The 12,337-nt window shown below is 42.9% G+C and overlaps 1 protein-coding gene across 6 annotated transcripts in view; it reads right to left on the bottom strand.

The window, feature by feature from the left end:
- Positions 1-2,035: 2,035 nt before the first annotated feature.
- The window catches only part of CFLAR (CASP8 and FADD-like apoptosis regulator), a 56,467-nt gene continuing 46,165 nt past the window's right edge, over positions 2,036-12,337 (bottom strand). For all 6 annotated transcript variants that reach the window (XM_010860965.1, XM_010860964.1, XM_010860962.1 and 3 more), the window contains 2 exons: positions 5,782-6,298; positions 2,036-3,504 (listed from right to left, as the gene is read on the bottom strand). In XM_010860965.1, coding sequence (XP_010859267.1) covers positions 3,366-3,504; positions 5,782-6,298 — 656 coding nt within the window. In that variant the 3' untranslated portion in view covers positions 2,036-3,365. The remainder of the gene's footprint in view (positions 3,505-5,781; positions 6,299-12,337) is intronic.

Here is a 12,337-nt window from a genome sequence, read left to right as displayed (position 1 = left end):
GTGAGTCTGAGTGAACTCTGGGAGTTGGTGATGGACAGGGAGGCCTGGCGTGCTGCGATTCATGGGATCTCAAAGAGTCGGACACGACTGAGCGACTAAACTGAACTGAACTGAACTCTTTAATGGTAGCACAACCTGGACATCTAGGCTGTATTCTGTGAGGCTTTGTGCTCAGTATCAAATTAAGACTTCTATTACTAGGGATAAAGAGAATGGTATTTGGGACAGTAAGCAGGGTCTGCTACACAGACAAACTGACAAGGCTGACCTCAATCCTGAAAACTTGCTCCTAGAATCTTAGCAAAGAGATCCCCATTTCAAACTGCAGACAGAAGGTGTCAAGTGACACCAACCATGGCTCATTCATGGAAAAGGATGGAAGGGGTTGGGGGCTGCAATGGAACTGAGGTTGATGAGTCAGTCCTTCTAGCCAGTGGCCTAGAACAGCAGCCCTGAGAATAGGCATCCTGCTACTGAAAAAGATTAAAGACCAGACAGAGAAGTGAAGACAGAACTAGAGAAGAGTTGTTTCTTTAGCACCGAAGAACCAATGAGTCAAAAGTTGAAAGAATTACCTAGTCTTTACTTTAGAAAGCAGTATTCTCAAATATGTAGAGATGAGGGTTTGGAAAACAGAAAAAATATCAGCCACAGTCCTGTCATCAGTATACCACTTTTGGAATATTTCTTTCTGGGCTTTTGTTTTCCTGAGACATTTTTTTTGTTTGTTTTTGCTTTAAATATACTTACTATAAAAGTAAAGGCTCTGTTGGGATTTCCCTGCTGGTCCAGTGGCTAGGACCCCACACTCCCAAGGGGGCCCAGATTCAATCCCTGGTCAGGGAGCTAGATCCCACATATCACACCTAAAAATTCCTGCATGCTGCAACTAAGATCCTGCATGCCACAATGAAGCCTGAAGATCCCATGTGCTGCAACTAAGACCTGGCACAGCCAAATAAATAAATAAATACTTTTTTAAATGCTCTGATTATGGCTTGAGTTTATATCCTCAGCTAGGGTGACCACGGATAATCTACTTAATATTACTGTGTTCACTCTCCTCATCTATAAAGTGGGAATAAATAATAAAGGGGACAAAAATACCTACCTCATTGAGCTGTTCTGAGGATTAAATGAGATAATTTGTGTGATGAGCTAAGAACAACTTATGTAAGCCTTTATTATTTGTATATATAATTTTAACAGTTATATAGAATTCCAACCACTGGACTTTTCAGCATAATTATGCCCCTATTACTGAACACTGGATGAATTTTCAGTTGGGGGATTATTATAAAGTTTGAAGTATTTTAATATATTTATCTCTTTTATATTTAGGGCTATTACTTAAGCAATATCTTCAGAGTCTTCTCTGAAGATTTTAGAACATTTCCTTTAAGCTGGGTTGTGGGTACATGAATATCCATTATATTGATATAATTCTCTAATATAATTATATTCTCCTAATATAATTCTCTTTTAGCATGCCTAAAAAACTTTACTTAAAAACTATACTCAATGAAATAAGGCATTTAATAATCAAATGTTTATAAACAAAAGTGTCAAAGTAGTTCAAACTCCACCATTAAAGTGAGGAAAAATAACTTATATGAGAGCTGACTAAAAGACAGCTCTTTTAGTCTTTTCAGCTTTTCACATGCCAACCACATGCCAGGCATCTCCTGGCTTGTCACCATTGTTCACATTCTACACTCCAGCTAAAAGTTACACTCACGGTTTTTAAAACATGCCTTGCATTTCCCCTGCTCCTTCATTTGATCTGTTTCTTCTGCAACGTATTCTCTTCTCCATCTCAACCTGCCAAAATCCTTACCAGTTTTCAAGCTTTGATTCAACGTTTTCAAAATAACTCCTCCACAGTGTGCTATTAATAATAACAGCTATGTGCGCATGGCATCAGCAGTGCAGCCATTGGGTATGATCATAAAGGCTCTCTCATTTCATCCTTGGAACAATTCTGTGAAGTAGGCAAGGGATGGCAAGTCCTTATTCCTCTCATCTTGAAGGCCTGTTCCTGGAATCAAAGTACCTCTACTCCACTCCATAACCCTTGCCAGTGAGCAAAACACACAAGCAAACCCTTAACGCTCTTCTCCTTGAAATCTGTGAGCTGACAAATGGTATTAACAAAAGTGACAAAAGTAAACAGACAACATAATATAATTTAATATAATTTAATAAATAACTTTTATTGCTGTTTTGTTTTTTGCTTTGTATTTTTTTTTTTTTCCCTCCAAGTGGCAAGTGGCACATGGGATCAGTTTCCCAACAAAGGATCAGACTCAAGTCCCCTGCAGTGGAAGTACAGAGTCTTAATCTCTGAACTGCCAGGGAGGTCCCCCTTTTGGGATATTTTAAGCAATAATACTCTTCCAGGTCATGCTCTCCAATCCAAGGAGGAAAGGTATGCATATGTGCCATGTCCAACTCTTTGAGATCCCATGTAGCCCGCCACGCTCCTCTGTCCATGTGATTCTTTGCACCTTGAGTGAGCTTTGGCAGTTTGTCTCTTAAGGATATAGTCAATTTCGTAAAAGTTTATCAGCATAAATCTGCCAATAAAAATTTCAGCTTTAATGTCCCTATGGGATCTGTAGTGGTGTCTTTCCTTACTAACACTCCTAATTTGTGTGCCTTTTCCCTTATCATTCTAGCTAGTGCATGCGTGCTAGAATGCACAGCAGCTCAGTCGTGTCTGATTCTTTCCAGCTCTGCCGAACTAGAGATCAATCTTACTAGCTGTATGCCACAAAGTTTGCTATCTGTATTTTCATTGTATTCAATTAAAGATATTTTCCAATTTCCCTAGACTTTTTTGAACAGGGGTATTTATAAGTGTGCTGTCTGATTTCCAAATATTTGTAGATTTTTCAGATGCTATTTTTAGGCTAATTTCTTCATAGTCTGAGAATATATTTTGTGTGGTTTCAATCCTCTTAAATATATTATTTTATGGCCCAGAATATAGTCTGTTGTGGTAAATGTTTCATGAACATTTGCAAAAAATGCTCTACTGTTTTTGGATGGTGGTAGTTTAGTTGCTAAGTTGTGTCCAACTCTTGGGACCCCATGGACTGTAGCCTGCTGGGCTCCTCTGTCCATGGGATTCTCTATGCATGAATACTGGAGTGGGTTGCCATGCGTCCTCAAAGGGGATCTTCCTGACCCAGGGATTGAACCTGCGTCTCCTGTGACTCACTCCTGCATTGCAGGTGAATTCTTTACCACTGAGCCACCAGGGAAGCCCAAGGAAAGAGACACAAGACAGCCTGTTCTCTGCGCTTTCTGCCATACGGAGATACAACAGGAAGCAGGTTCTCACCCGCCGTGATGTTGACTTTTTATTTGTGAGAGAGGAAGAGATTCTTTCTCAAAGTGTGCTGCAGCCAGACGTAGTATCGCTCCTTAGCAGACACTTTGCTGTTCCAATCATACACCAGGCGGTTGAGTTCAGTGTGGAGTTCCAGGAGCGAGTGCTTTCTGGAGGGAACGTAGAAGGCAAAAATTAATCCCATGCAATTATCAATGAGGAGACAGATTATCATCAGAATGAAATCAACTCACAGACATGAAAGTGCTGTAAAACTGTCCCTTTCTAAATAGTCTACAAGCTGCTTAGCAAATGATCTAAATAGGTTTGCAGCAGTCTGGTTTGATGACCACAGTCCCCTCCCCCAAGAGGCAACTCTGTGCAAATGCATGATGAATGTAAAAGGACAGGCCAACGATGTGGCTGGCCCATGGCATTTCCACCTTGGAAGGCTGAGTCACCCCTGCTCTAGCCCTCCCTTTACTGTTGAGCCATCCTTGAGGAGGCTAGGTGTTCCAGGCCCTGAGATTTATTCCTGGGGTCCCCCAAGCGACGAAAGATGCCTTTCACAAGTGACTTGGAGATACTCTAAATTGTAATTAGTGGGCAACTGAAAAGGGACTACTAATCTTCATTTGAGGCACAGTGAGGCTTGCTTCCCCCTAAAGGAACACCAGACCGCTGATGGTTCCCTTACAAAAGTATTCTTGCCAATAATCATCAAAAATGTCCAAGCAACAAAGACTTGCAAACCTGTACTATCTGGTACCATTTTTTACCCATCAAATTGTCAAGACGTGGGGAAATAAAAGAGCACACAGTATTAGTGAAAACTCAGGGATGTAGACAGTCTCATAAAAGCAGCCCTATGGGAATTCCCTGCAGTCTGGTGGTTAGGACTCAATGCTCTCACTACCAGGGTTCTGGGTTCAATCTCTGATTGAGAAACTAAAGTCCCTCAAGCCACATGGCATGGCCAAAATTTTTTTAAAAGCTGGTCTAACTGTCCTAGAAGACAATCTGATAAGATGTATCAAAGGTTTTTAACATGCTTATTGGACTTCCCTGGTGGTCCAATGGTTAAGAGTCTGCCTGCCAATGCCGGGGACAAGCGTTTGATCTGGGAAGATTTCATATGCCAGAGGGTAACTAAGCTTGTGTGCTACAATTACTGAGCCCGTACTCTAGAGCCTGTGCTCTGCAACAAGAGAAATCACTGCAATGAGAAGTCCGCAGACTGCAAGGAAGAGCAGCCATCACTCTCTGCAACTAAAGAAAAGCCTGAGTGCAGCAAGGAAGACCCAGTGAGGTCATAAATAAATAAACATATTTTTTAATGCTTGTCATTTGACACAGTAATTTAATAATTTAATGCTTGTCATTTGACATAGTAATTCCACTTCTTGGAATTTTCCCTTCAATAAAACAATTTAGAATAAGCACAAATACTGACCTAAAAAGATGTAAAAACATCTTGTCATTTGATACAGTAATTCCACTTCTTGGAATTTTCCCTTCAATAAAACAATTAAGAATAAGCACAAATACTGACCTAAAAAGATGTAAAAACATTGCCCAATGCAAAATATTGCGCAAAGACTAAAGACTGGCCAAGGAAATTACGCTGTAACCATATTATGGACTACTCTGCAGGTAGTAAAATGCTATAGAAATGTGATTCCTGACATGTAAAAATAAGCTGTTACACAAACTAAAAGCACGTTATAAAGTAACAGTAGATTATGATTTCATTTTGGCTTAAAACACATGTTTATGTATAATTGTATGGGATCCAAAAAAGATCTGGAAGGTAATATATTGAGATTTGGTTAACAGGTTGGTTCTGGTAAGATGGATTAAAACTGCTTGTTATGTTCTGCTTTCAGCATCTATATCTCATGGTTTGGTGGTGGTGGTGGTGGTGGTTTTCTTCCCAGTAAGAAGCATGCATTGCTTTTGTAATAAGAAAAAATAAACATTTCTTAATTTTGAAGAAAAATATCCAAACCACAAGCTCTACTAAATATCCTTCTAAGGCACAAAGCATTCATAAACTGTGCAGAATCTATCTCAGACTCTTAAGGCAACCGCAACAAGGAATGAAAAAAATCCCCCTGAAGAGAAGGGCATCAAACAGCGGCACTTCCATCTTGGCGCATGTGTGTGTGCTGTCGCTTTAGTCATGTCCGTCTCTTTGTGACCCTAAAGACTGTAGCCTGCCGGGCTCCTCTGTCCACGGGATTCTCCAGGCAAGAATACTGAAGTGGGTTGCCATGCCCTCCTCCAGGGGATCTTCCCAACCCAGGGATCGAACCCACATCTCTTATGTCTCCTGTGTTGGCAGGTGGGTTTTTTTTACCACTAGCACCACTTGGGAAGGCCCTTCCATCTTGGCAGCAGAAAATAAACAATTGGGGCCAGGATCCATCACAGATTGGGCGGCTCACCTTTCTTTCCACAGTTTCTGGGAGAGGCACTTCAGGTACAATGAGGGTGAGCTGGAGGGCCCCTCCAGCAGGGACACATCTGCTTTGCACAGGCTCCAGAAGAAGTCCGCTTCTCGGTGAATCAAATCTTGGTAGGGCCCAGGCTGTCTGGCCTTGGAGTCTGCACTTTTCACTGATGGCCCGTCCACCTCCAGGAAGCTGCTGTCCTCCAGCTGGCCCTCTGATTTCACATAGCTCTGAATAAAAAAGAGCTTTGGCTTCCCTGAGAGAGAGGGGCACGTGTCTGCCATGAACATTCTTCTGATATGATCCAAAGGGACCCCAGAGTGAGTCTGATCCACGCCAAACACGCTCTGGGAGCCCCCTCGGCTCACCAGGATACACGCAAAGCTGTCAGAGTCTTGGTGCTGGGGCATCTGGGCAACTTGGCGTAGAATGTTGGTTATATCTTTCACAGTGAGATATAAGAAATGCTTGACTTCATAGCCCAGGGAAGTGAAGGTGTCCCGAAGAATGTCTGGAAAAAGAAAGATGAAAAACACAGGAGTAAGGAAAGCTCAAAAGACACTGGATCACAATTCTAAACATGGTCTCATCTCCACTACTTGTCTGTTTCTGCTTTTTGTGTCATAGTTTGAGGCTTTACCCTGGTGGCTCAGACGGTAAAGAATCTATCTGCAGTGAAGGTTCTATTCCTGGGTTGGGAAGATCTCCTGGAGAAGCAAATAGCTACCCACTCCAGTATTCCTGCCTGGAGAATTTCAGGGACAAAGGAGCCTGGAGGGCTACAGTCCATGGAGTTGCAAAGAGTTGGACACGATTGAGCAACTAACATTTTCTTTTCTGAGGCTTTAAAGGTCCTGAGCAGAGAAGATAGTGGCACCCCACTCCAGTACTCTTGCCTGGAAAATCCCATGGATGGAGGAGCCTGGTAGGCTGCAGTCCATGGGGTCGCTAGGAGTCGGACACGACTGAGCGACTTCACTTTCACTTTTCACTTTCATGCACTGGAGAAGGAAATGGCAACCCACTCCAGTGTTGTTGTCTGGAGAATCCCAGGGACGGGGGAGCCTGGTGGGCTGCCGTCTATGGGGTCGCACAGAGTTGGACACGACCGAAGTGACTTAGCAGCAGTAGTAGCAGCAAGAATGTAGTTAAGCTATTCACTGTTGTCCTTCTGCCAGACCAGGAGGTAAGGGCAAAAAAACCAATGAATTATATGTATATATGTGTGTGTGTGTGTGTGTGTGTGTGTACAAAACGCCATAATGAAGAGATATAAAGAAGATGCCAATCTCTTTAAAATCCTATGACAAGCAACCTCACTTGTCTACATAGGGTCCCGGAGTGGTAGACAAGGCGCAGCAGCACCTCTCGCTAGGCAAGGTTTCTGAGGGTGTAGGCAAGGCTTCGGTGCCCAGTTCTGTGCTCAGGTGGGGCTGTACCATGAGAGAACCTGGACAGGGACCCCAGTGCTATCCCCTCTGCTTTATTCCAAACTCTCCCTTTCAGGAGTCACTCTCCAACCATGGAGCATTCTCTCCTCTAGGGGGCAGAAGCAAACAGAGAAACACCAGACTCAAAGCTCTTTTGTTTACTTGTTAGTCTCCTCAAAAGCCTCTTTTCACTGATAGATTGACTCCATTATCAAAGCCCTTGAAAGAAAGCCACTTCCTCCCTTTCCATCCTTGTATGCAGGGGCTGAACAGAACCCATGCTATCCTGCACCTTACTTAATTTCTTGCTTTGATCTGGGCTGCCTGCAGGCTCTCGCTGGGCTGTCGCAAGGCAGTCAGCAGGCCACTGCATGAAACTGGGTAAAAGAGGAAGCCTTGGAATCACAAGGTCTGAGTTTCAGTCCTGACTCTTCCACCCACATACGGGTCTAAACCTTGTCTGGTCCTGAAAGAAGGCTAACTTACACTAACAGAAGAGCTAAGAAGGAGATGGGAATCTGCGGTCTAGAAGAAGAGAAGGAAAAAGAATAAAGCTGGAAGTGGATCCAAAAGCCATACAGGTCCTCAAGGCCAAGCATAAGGTCAATCAGAACACCAGACCTGGATGGGCCTCAGACAAAGACAGAGGATCCCTTAAAATATTCAGGCAACACTCACCCAATGGACACAGTCTGAAGAGATCCCAGCTGGCATTTCCCAATAACACACCTTTTTCTCTATCAGATGATGAGGACTGAGGCTGCTACTGCTAAGTCACTTCAGTCGTGTCCGACTCTGTGCGACCCTATAGATGGCAGCCCACCAGGCTCCCCCATCCCTGGGATTCTCCAGGCAAGAACACTGGAGTGGGTTGCCATTTCCTTCTCCAATGCACAGAAGTGAAAAGTGAAAGTGAAGTCGCTCAGTCGTGTCCGACTCTTAGCAACCCCATGGACTGCAGCCTACCAGGCTCCTCCGTCCATGGGATTTTCCAGGCAAGAGTACTGGAGTGGGTTGCCATTGCCTTCTCCGGGAGGACTGAGGCTAGCTGTTGTGTTTTCTTGACCCAGCAAGAACATGGATATAAGCCAGTGTATACAGGATGAAGTTCATGATAGTGTGGCTTTGAAGAAATGACATCTGTAACTTACTCATCTATAAAATGGATCAGTGACTAAACCATGTCCTCCAGAGGGTGGCTGTAAGGATTCACTGACATTTCTGTCAAGATGCTTTGCAAACTGTGAGTGCTTATTCAAATATAAGATATTAGTTTGGGGACTTCCCTTGTGGTCCTGAGGTTAAGAATTCACTTGCCAATGCAGGGGACATGGGTTCGGTCCCTGGTCCAGGAAGATCCCACATGCCATGGGGCAGGTAACCCCACGTGCTGCAACTACCAAACCCTGTGTGCCTAGAGCCTGTGCTCCGCAACAAGAGAAGCCACTGCAGCGGGAAGCCAGCACTCCACAACAGGGCAGCCCCTGCTCACCACAATCAGAGAAAGCCCGTGTGCAGCAACAAGGACCCAGTACAGTCAAAAATAAATATAAAGTAAGTAAATAAAAAAATTTTTAAGATATTAGTTTTAAAGAATATAAAGGCAGCCACTTCACCACAAATCATAGAGCCTGCCTGCAATGCCTCTCTTGCATGAAATCTACTTCCTTAGAAACCAGTGTGCCAAGTCACTTCAGTCGTGTCTGACTCTGTGCAACTCCATGGACAGAGGAACCTGGCAGGCTACAGCCCATAGGGTTGCACAAGCAAGAATACTGGAGTGGGTTGCTATTTCCTTCTCCAGGAGATCTTCCCAACTCAGGGATCAAACCCATGTTTCTTATGTCTCCTGCATTGGCAGGCAGGTTCTTTTAACACTAGTCCCACCTGGGAAGCCCCTTAGGGTGAAAGCTAACTAAAAGGGACTCAGTAGCCAGATTCAGATTCTGCACCCCCATGCATCAACAGTAACTTCCCTGTCCTTCTTTGCAACTAGAGGAAGAAAAATGTGGGTGTTGAGTTTGGAAAATAAAACTTCAACCGACTGCAGAAGTCCCACTTCTCCTACTCATCTTGGAAACTCCACACCTGACCCAGCCCTAGCTCTGTAAAATTCAGCTGTTCCTTTATTAACTTCCTGAAAGGGGTTTCTTCTGGCCTGACAGTACAGGGCTATTAGGGAAAAGCTAGAATCAGCACTGCCCACCAGTTTGGGGACTACTGAGATGAAATCCAAAAAATCAAATACAGTAAAATGTCATGACTCCATTCAGTTAGAATGTGTTTTGACTGAAATGAGCTCACATTTATCTTAATACTACCTACAAACTGGGATTCATTAAATAAATGTATAGAATATAAAAGAAAGGGTGGCTGCTTCACCAGTCTATTTACAATCACTTACTGAGTAACTTTAATAAACCAAGCTCAAGTTATTACAAAGCAGATGAATGCAACACAAGTGTGCATCATATTCTTAGTGGAAAGGGGAGTTTTGAGGTCAAACATGAAGGACAAATGCAAGATTGACAAGACTTAACCAGGTTTCTTTACTCAGAAGTAAAGACTGCTCAGAAGCTTTAAGACCAACATGCATCGCAAAGCTCCTAAAGGGGAACAAATTATTCTCATCTATTAAAACTCGCTTGACCTCAAAACTCATGCTTTACAAAGTTCCTCTTCCTGTGTTAGAGAAACACTATGGTTACAGGATACAGATGAAGTAAACCATGTAGTTCCTATTCTTCAAGAAGCCCACACCCTTGTTGGAGAAGCAAAGAATATCAGTCATTTCAGTTGCTCAGTTGTGATCAACTCTTTGCAACTCCATGGACTGCAGCACGTCAGGCTTCCCTGTCCATCACCAACTCCTGGAGCTTGCTCAAACTCATGTCCATCGAGTCAGTGATGCCATCCATCTCATCATCTATCGTCCCCTTTCTCCTCCTGCTTTCAATCTTTCCCAGCATCAAGGGTCGCATCAGGTAGCCAAAGTATTGGACTTTCAGCTTTAGCATCAGTCCTTCCAAAGAATATTCAGGACTGATTTCCTTTAGGATGGACTGGTTGGATGTCCTTGCAGTCCAAGGGACTCTCAAGAGTCTTCTCCAACACCAAAGTTCAAAAGCATCAATATTTCAGCACTCAGCTTTATTTATAGTCTAACTTTCACATCCATACAAAACTACTGGAAAAACCATAGCCTTGGCTAGACGGACATTTGTCGGCAAAGTAACGTCTCTGCTTTTTAATATGCTATCTAGGTTGGTCATTGCTTTTCTTCCAAGGAACAAGTGTCTTTTAATTTCATGGCTGCAGTCACCATCTGCAGTGATGCTGGAGCCCAAGAAAATAAAGTCTGTCACTGTCTCCACTGTTTCCCCATCTATTTGCCATGAAGTGATGGGACCAGATACCATGATCTTAGTTTTCTGAATGTTGAGTTTTAAGTCAGCTTTTTCACTCTCCTCTTTCATTTTCATCAAGAGGCTCTTTAGTTCCCCTTTAGTATCTGCCATAAGGGTGGTGTCATCTGCATATCTGAGGTTATTGATATTTTTCCTGGCAATCTTGATTCCAGTTTGTGCTTCATCCAGCCTGGCATTTCTCATGATGTACTCTGCATATAAGTTAAATAAGCAGGGTGACAATATACAGCCTTGAGGTACACCTTTCCCAATTTGGAACCAGTCTGTTGTTCTATGTCCAGTTCTAACTGTTGCTTCCTGACCTGCATACAGATTTCTCAGGAGGCAGGTCAGGTGGTCTGCTATTCCCATCTCTTTAAGAATTTTCCACAGTTTGTTGTGATCCACACAGTCAAAAGTTTTGGCATAGTCAATAAAGCAGAAATAGATATTTTTCTAGAATTCTCTTGCTTTTTCTATAATTGCCAAAGGATGTTGGCAATTTGACCTCTGGTTTCTCTGCCTTTTCTAAATCCAGCTTGAACATCTGGAAATTCTTGGTTCACATACTGTTGAAGCCTGGCTTGGAGAATTTTGAGCATTACTTTGCTAGCATGTGAGATGAGTGCAATTGTGTGGTAGTTTGAACGTTGCTTGGCATTTCCTTTCTTTGGGATTGGAATGAATATTGACCTTTCCAGTCCTGTGGCCACTGCTGAGTTTTCCAAATTTGCTGGTATATTTGAGTGCAGCACTTTCACAGCATCATCTTTCAGGATTTGAAATAGCTCAACTGGAATTCCATCACCTCCACTAGCTTTGTTCATAGTGATGTTTCCTAAGGCCACTTGACTTCACATTCCAGGATATCTGGCTCTAGGTGAGTGATCACACCATTGTGATTATCTGGGTCATGAAGATCTTTTTTGTATAGTTATTCTATGTATTCTTGCCATCTCTTCTTAATATCTTCTGCTTCTGTTAGGTCCATACCATTTCTGTCCTTTATTGTGCCCATCTTTGCATGAAATGTTCCCTTGGTATCTCTAATTTTCTTGAAGAGACTCTAGTCTTTCCCATTCTATTGTTTTCCTCTATTTCTTTGCAGTGATCACTGAGGAAGGTTTTCCTATCTCTCCTTGCTATTCGTTGGAGCTCTGCATTCAAATGGATGTATCTTTCCTTTTCTTCTTTGCCTTTGGTGTTTCTTCTTTTCTCAGCTATTTGTAAGGTCTCCTCAGACAATCTTTTGCCTTTTTGCATTTCTTTTTCTTTGGGATGGTCTTGATTCCTGTCTCCTGTACAATGTCATGAACCTCTGTCCATAGTTCTTCAGGCACTCTATCAGATCTAACCGCTTGAATCTATTTGTCACTTCCACTGTATAATCATAAGGGGTTTGATTTAGGTCATACCTGAATGGTCTAGTGGTTTTCCCTACTTTCTTCAACTTAAGTCTGAATTTGGCAATAAGGAGTTCATGACCTGAGCCACAGTCAGCTCCCAGTCTTGTTTTTGTTGACTGTATAAAGCTTCTCCATCTTTGGCTGCAAAGAATATAACCAATCTGATTTCGGTGTTGACCATCTGGTGATGTCCATGTGTAGAGTCTTCTCTTGTGTTGTTGGAAGAGGGTGTTTGCTATGACCAGTGGGTTTTCTTGGCAAAACTCTGTTGGCCTTTGTCCTACTTCATTTGGGCCAGGTGTGGGCA

Source organism: Bison bison, unplaced genomic scaffold (genome assembly GCF_000754665.1).
Source record: "Bison bison bison isolate TAMUID 2011002044 unplaced genomic scaffold, Bison_UMD1.0 scf7180017864471, whole genome shotgun sequence".
NCBI classification, from domain to species: Eukaryota; Metazoa; Chordata; class Mammalia; order Artiodactyla; family Bovidae; genus Bison; species Bison bison.
Note: the sequence above shows the minus strand (reverse complement) of the source record. Positions and strands in the feature narration are given on the sequence as shown.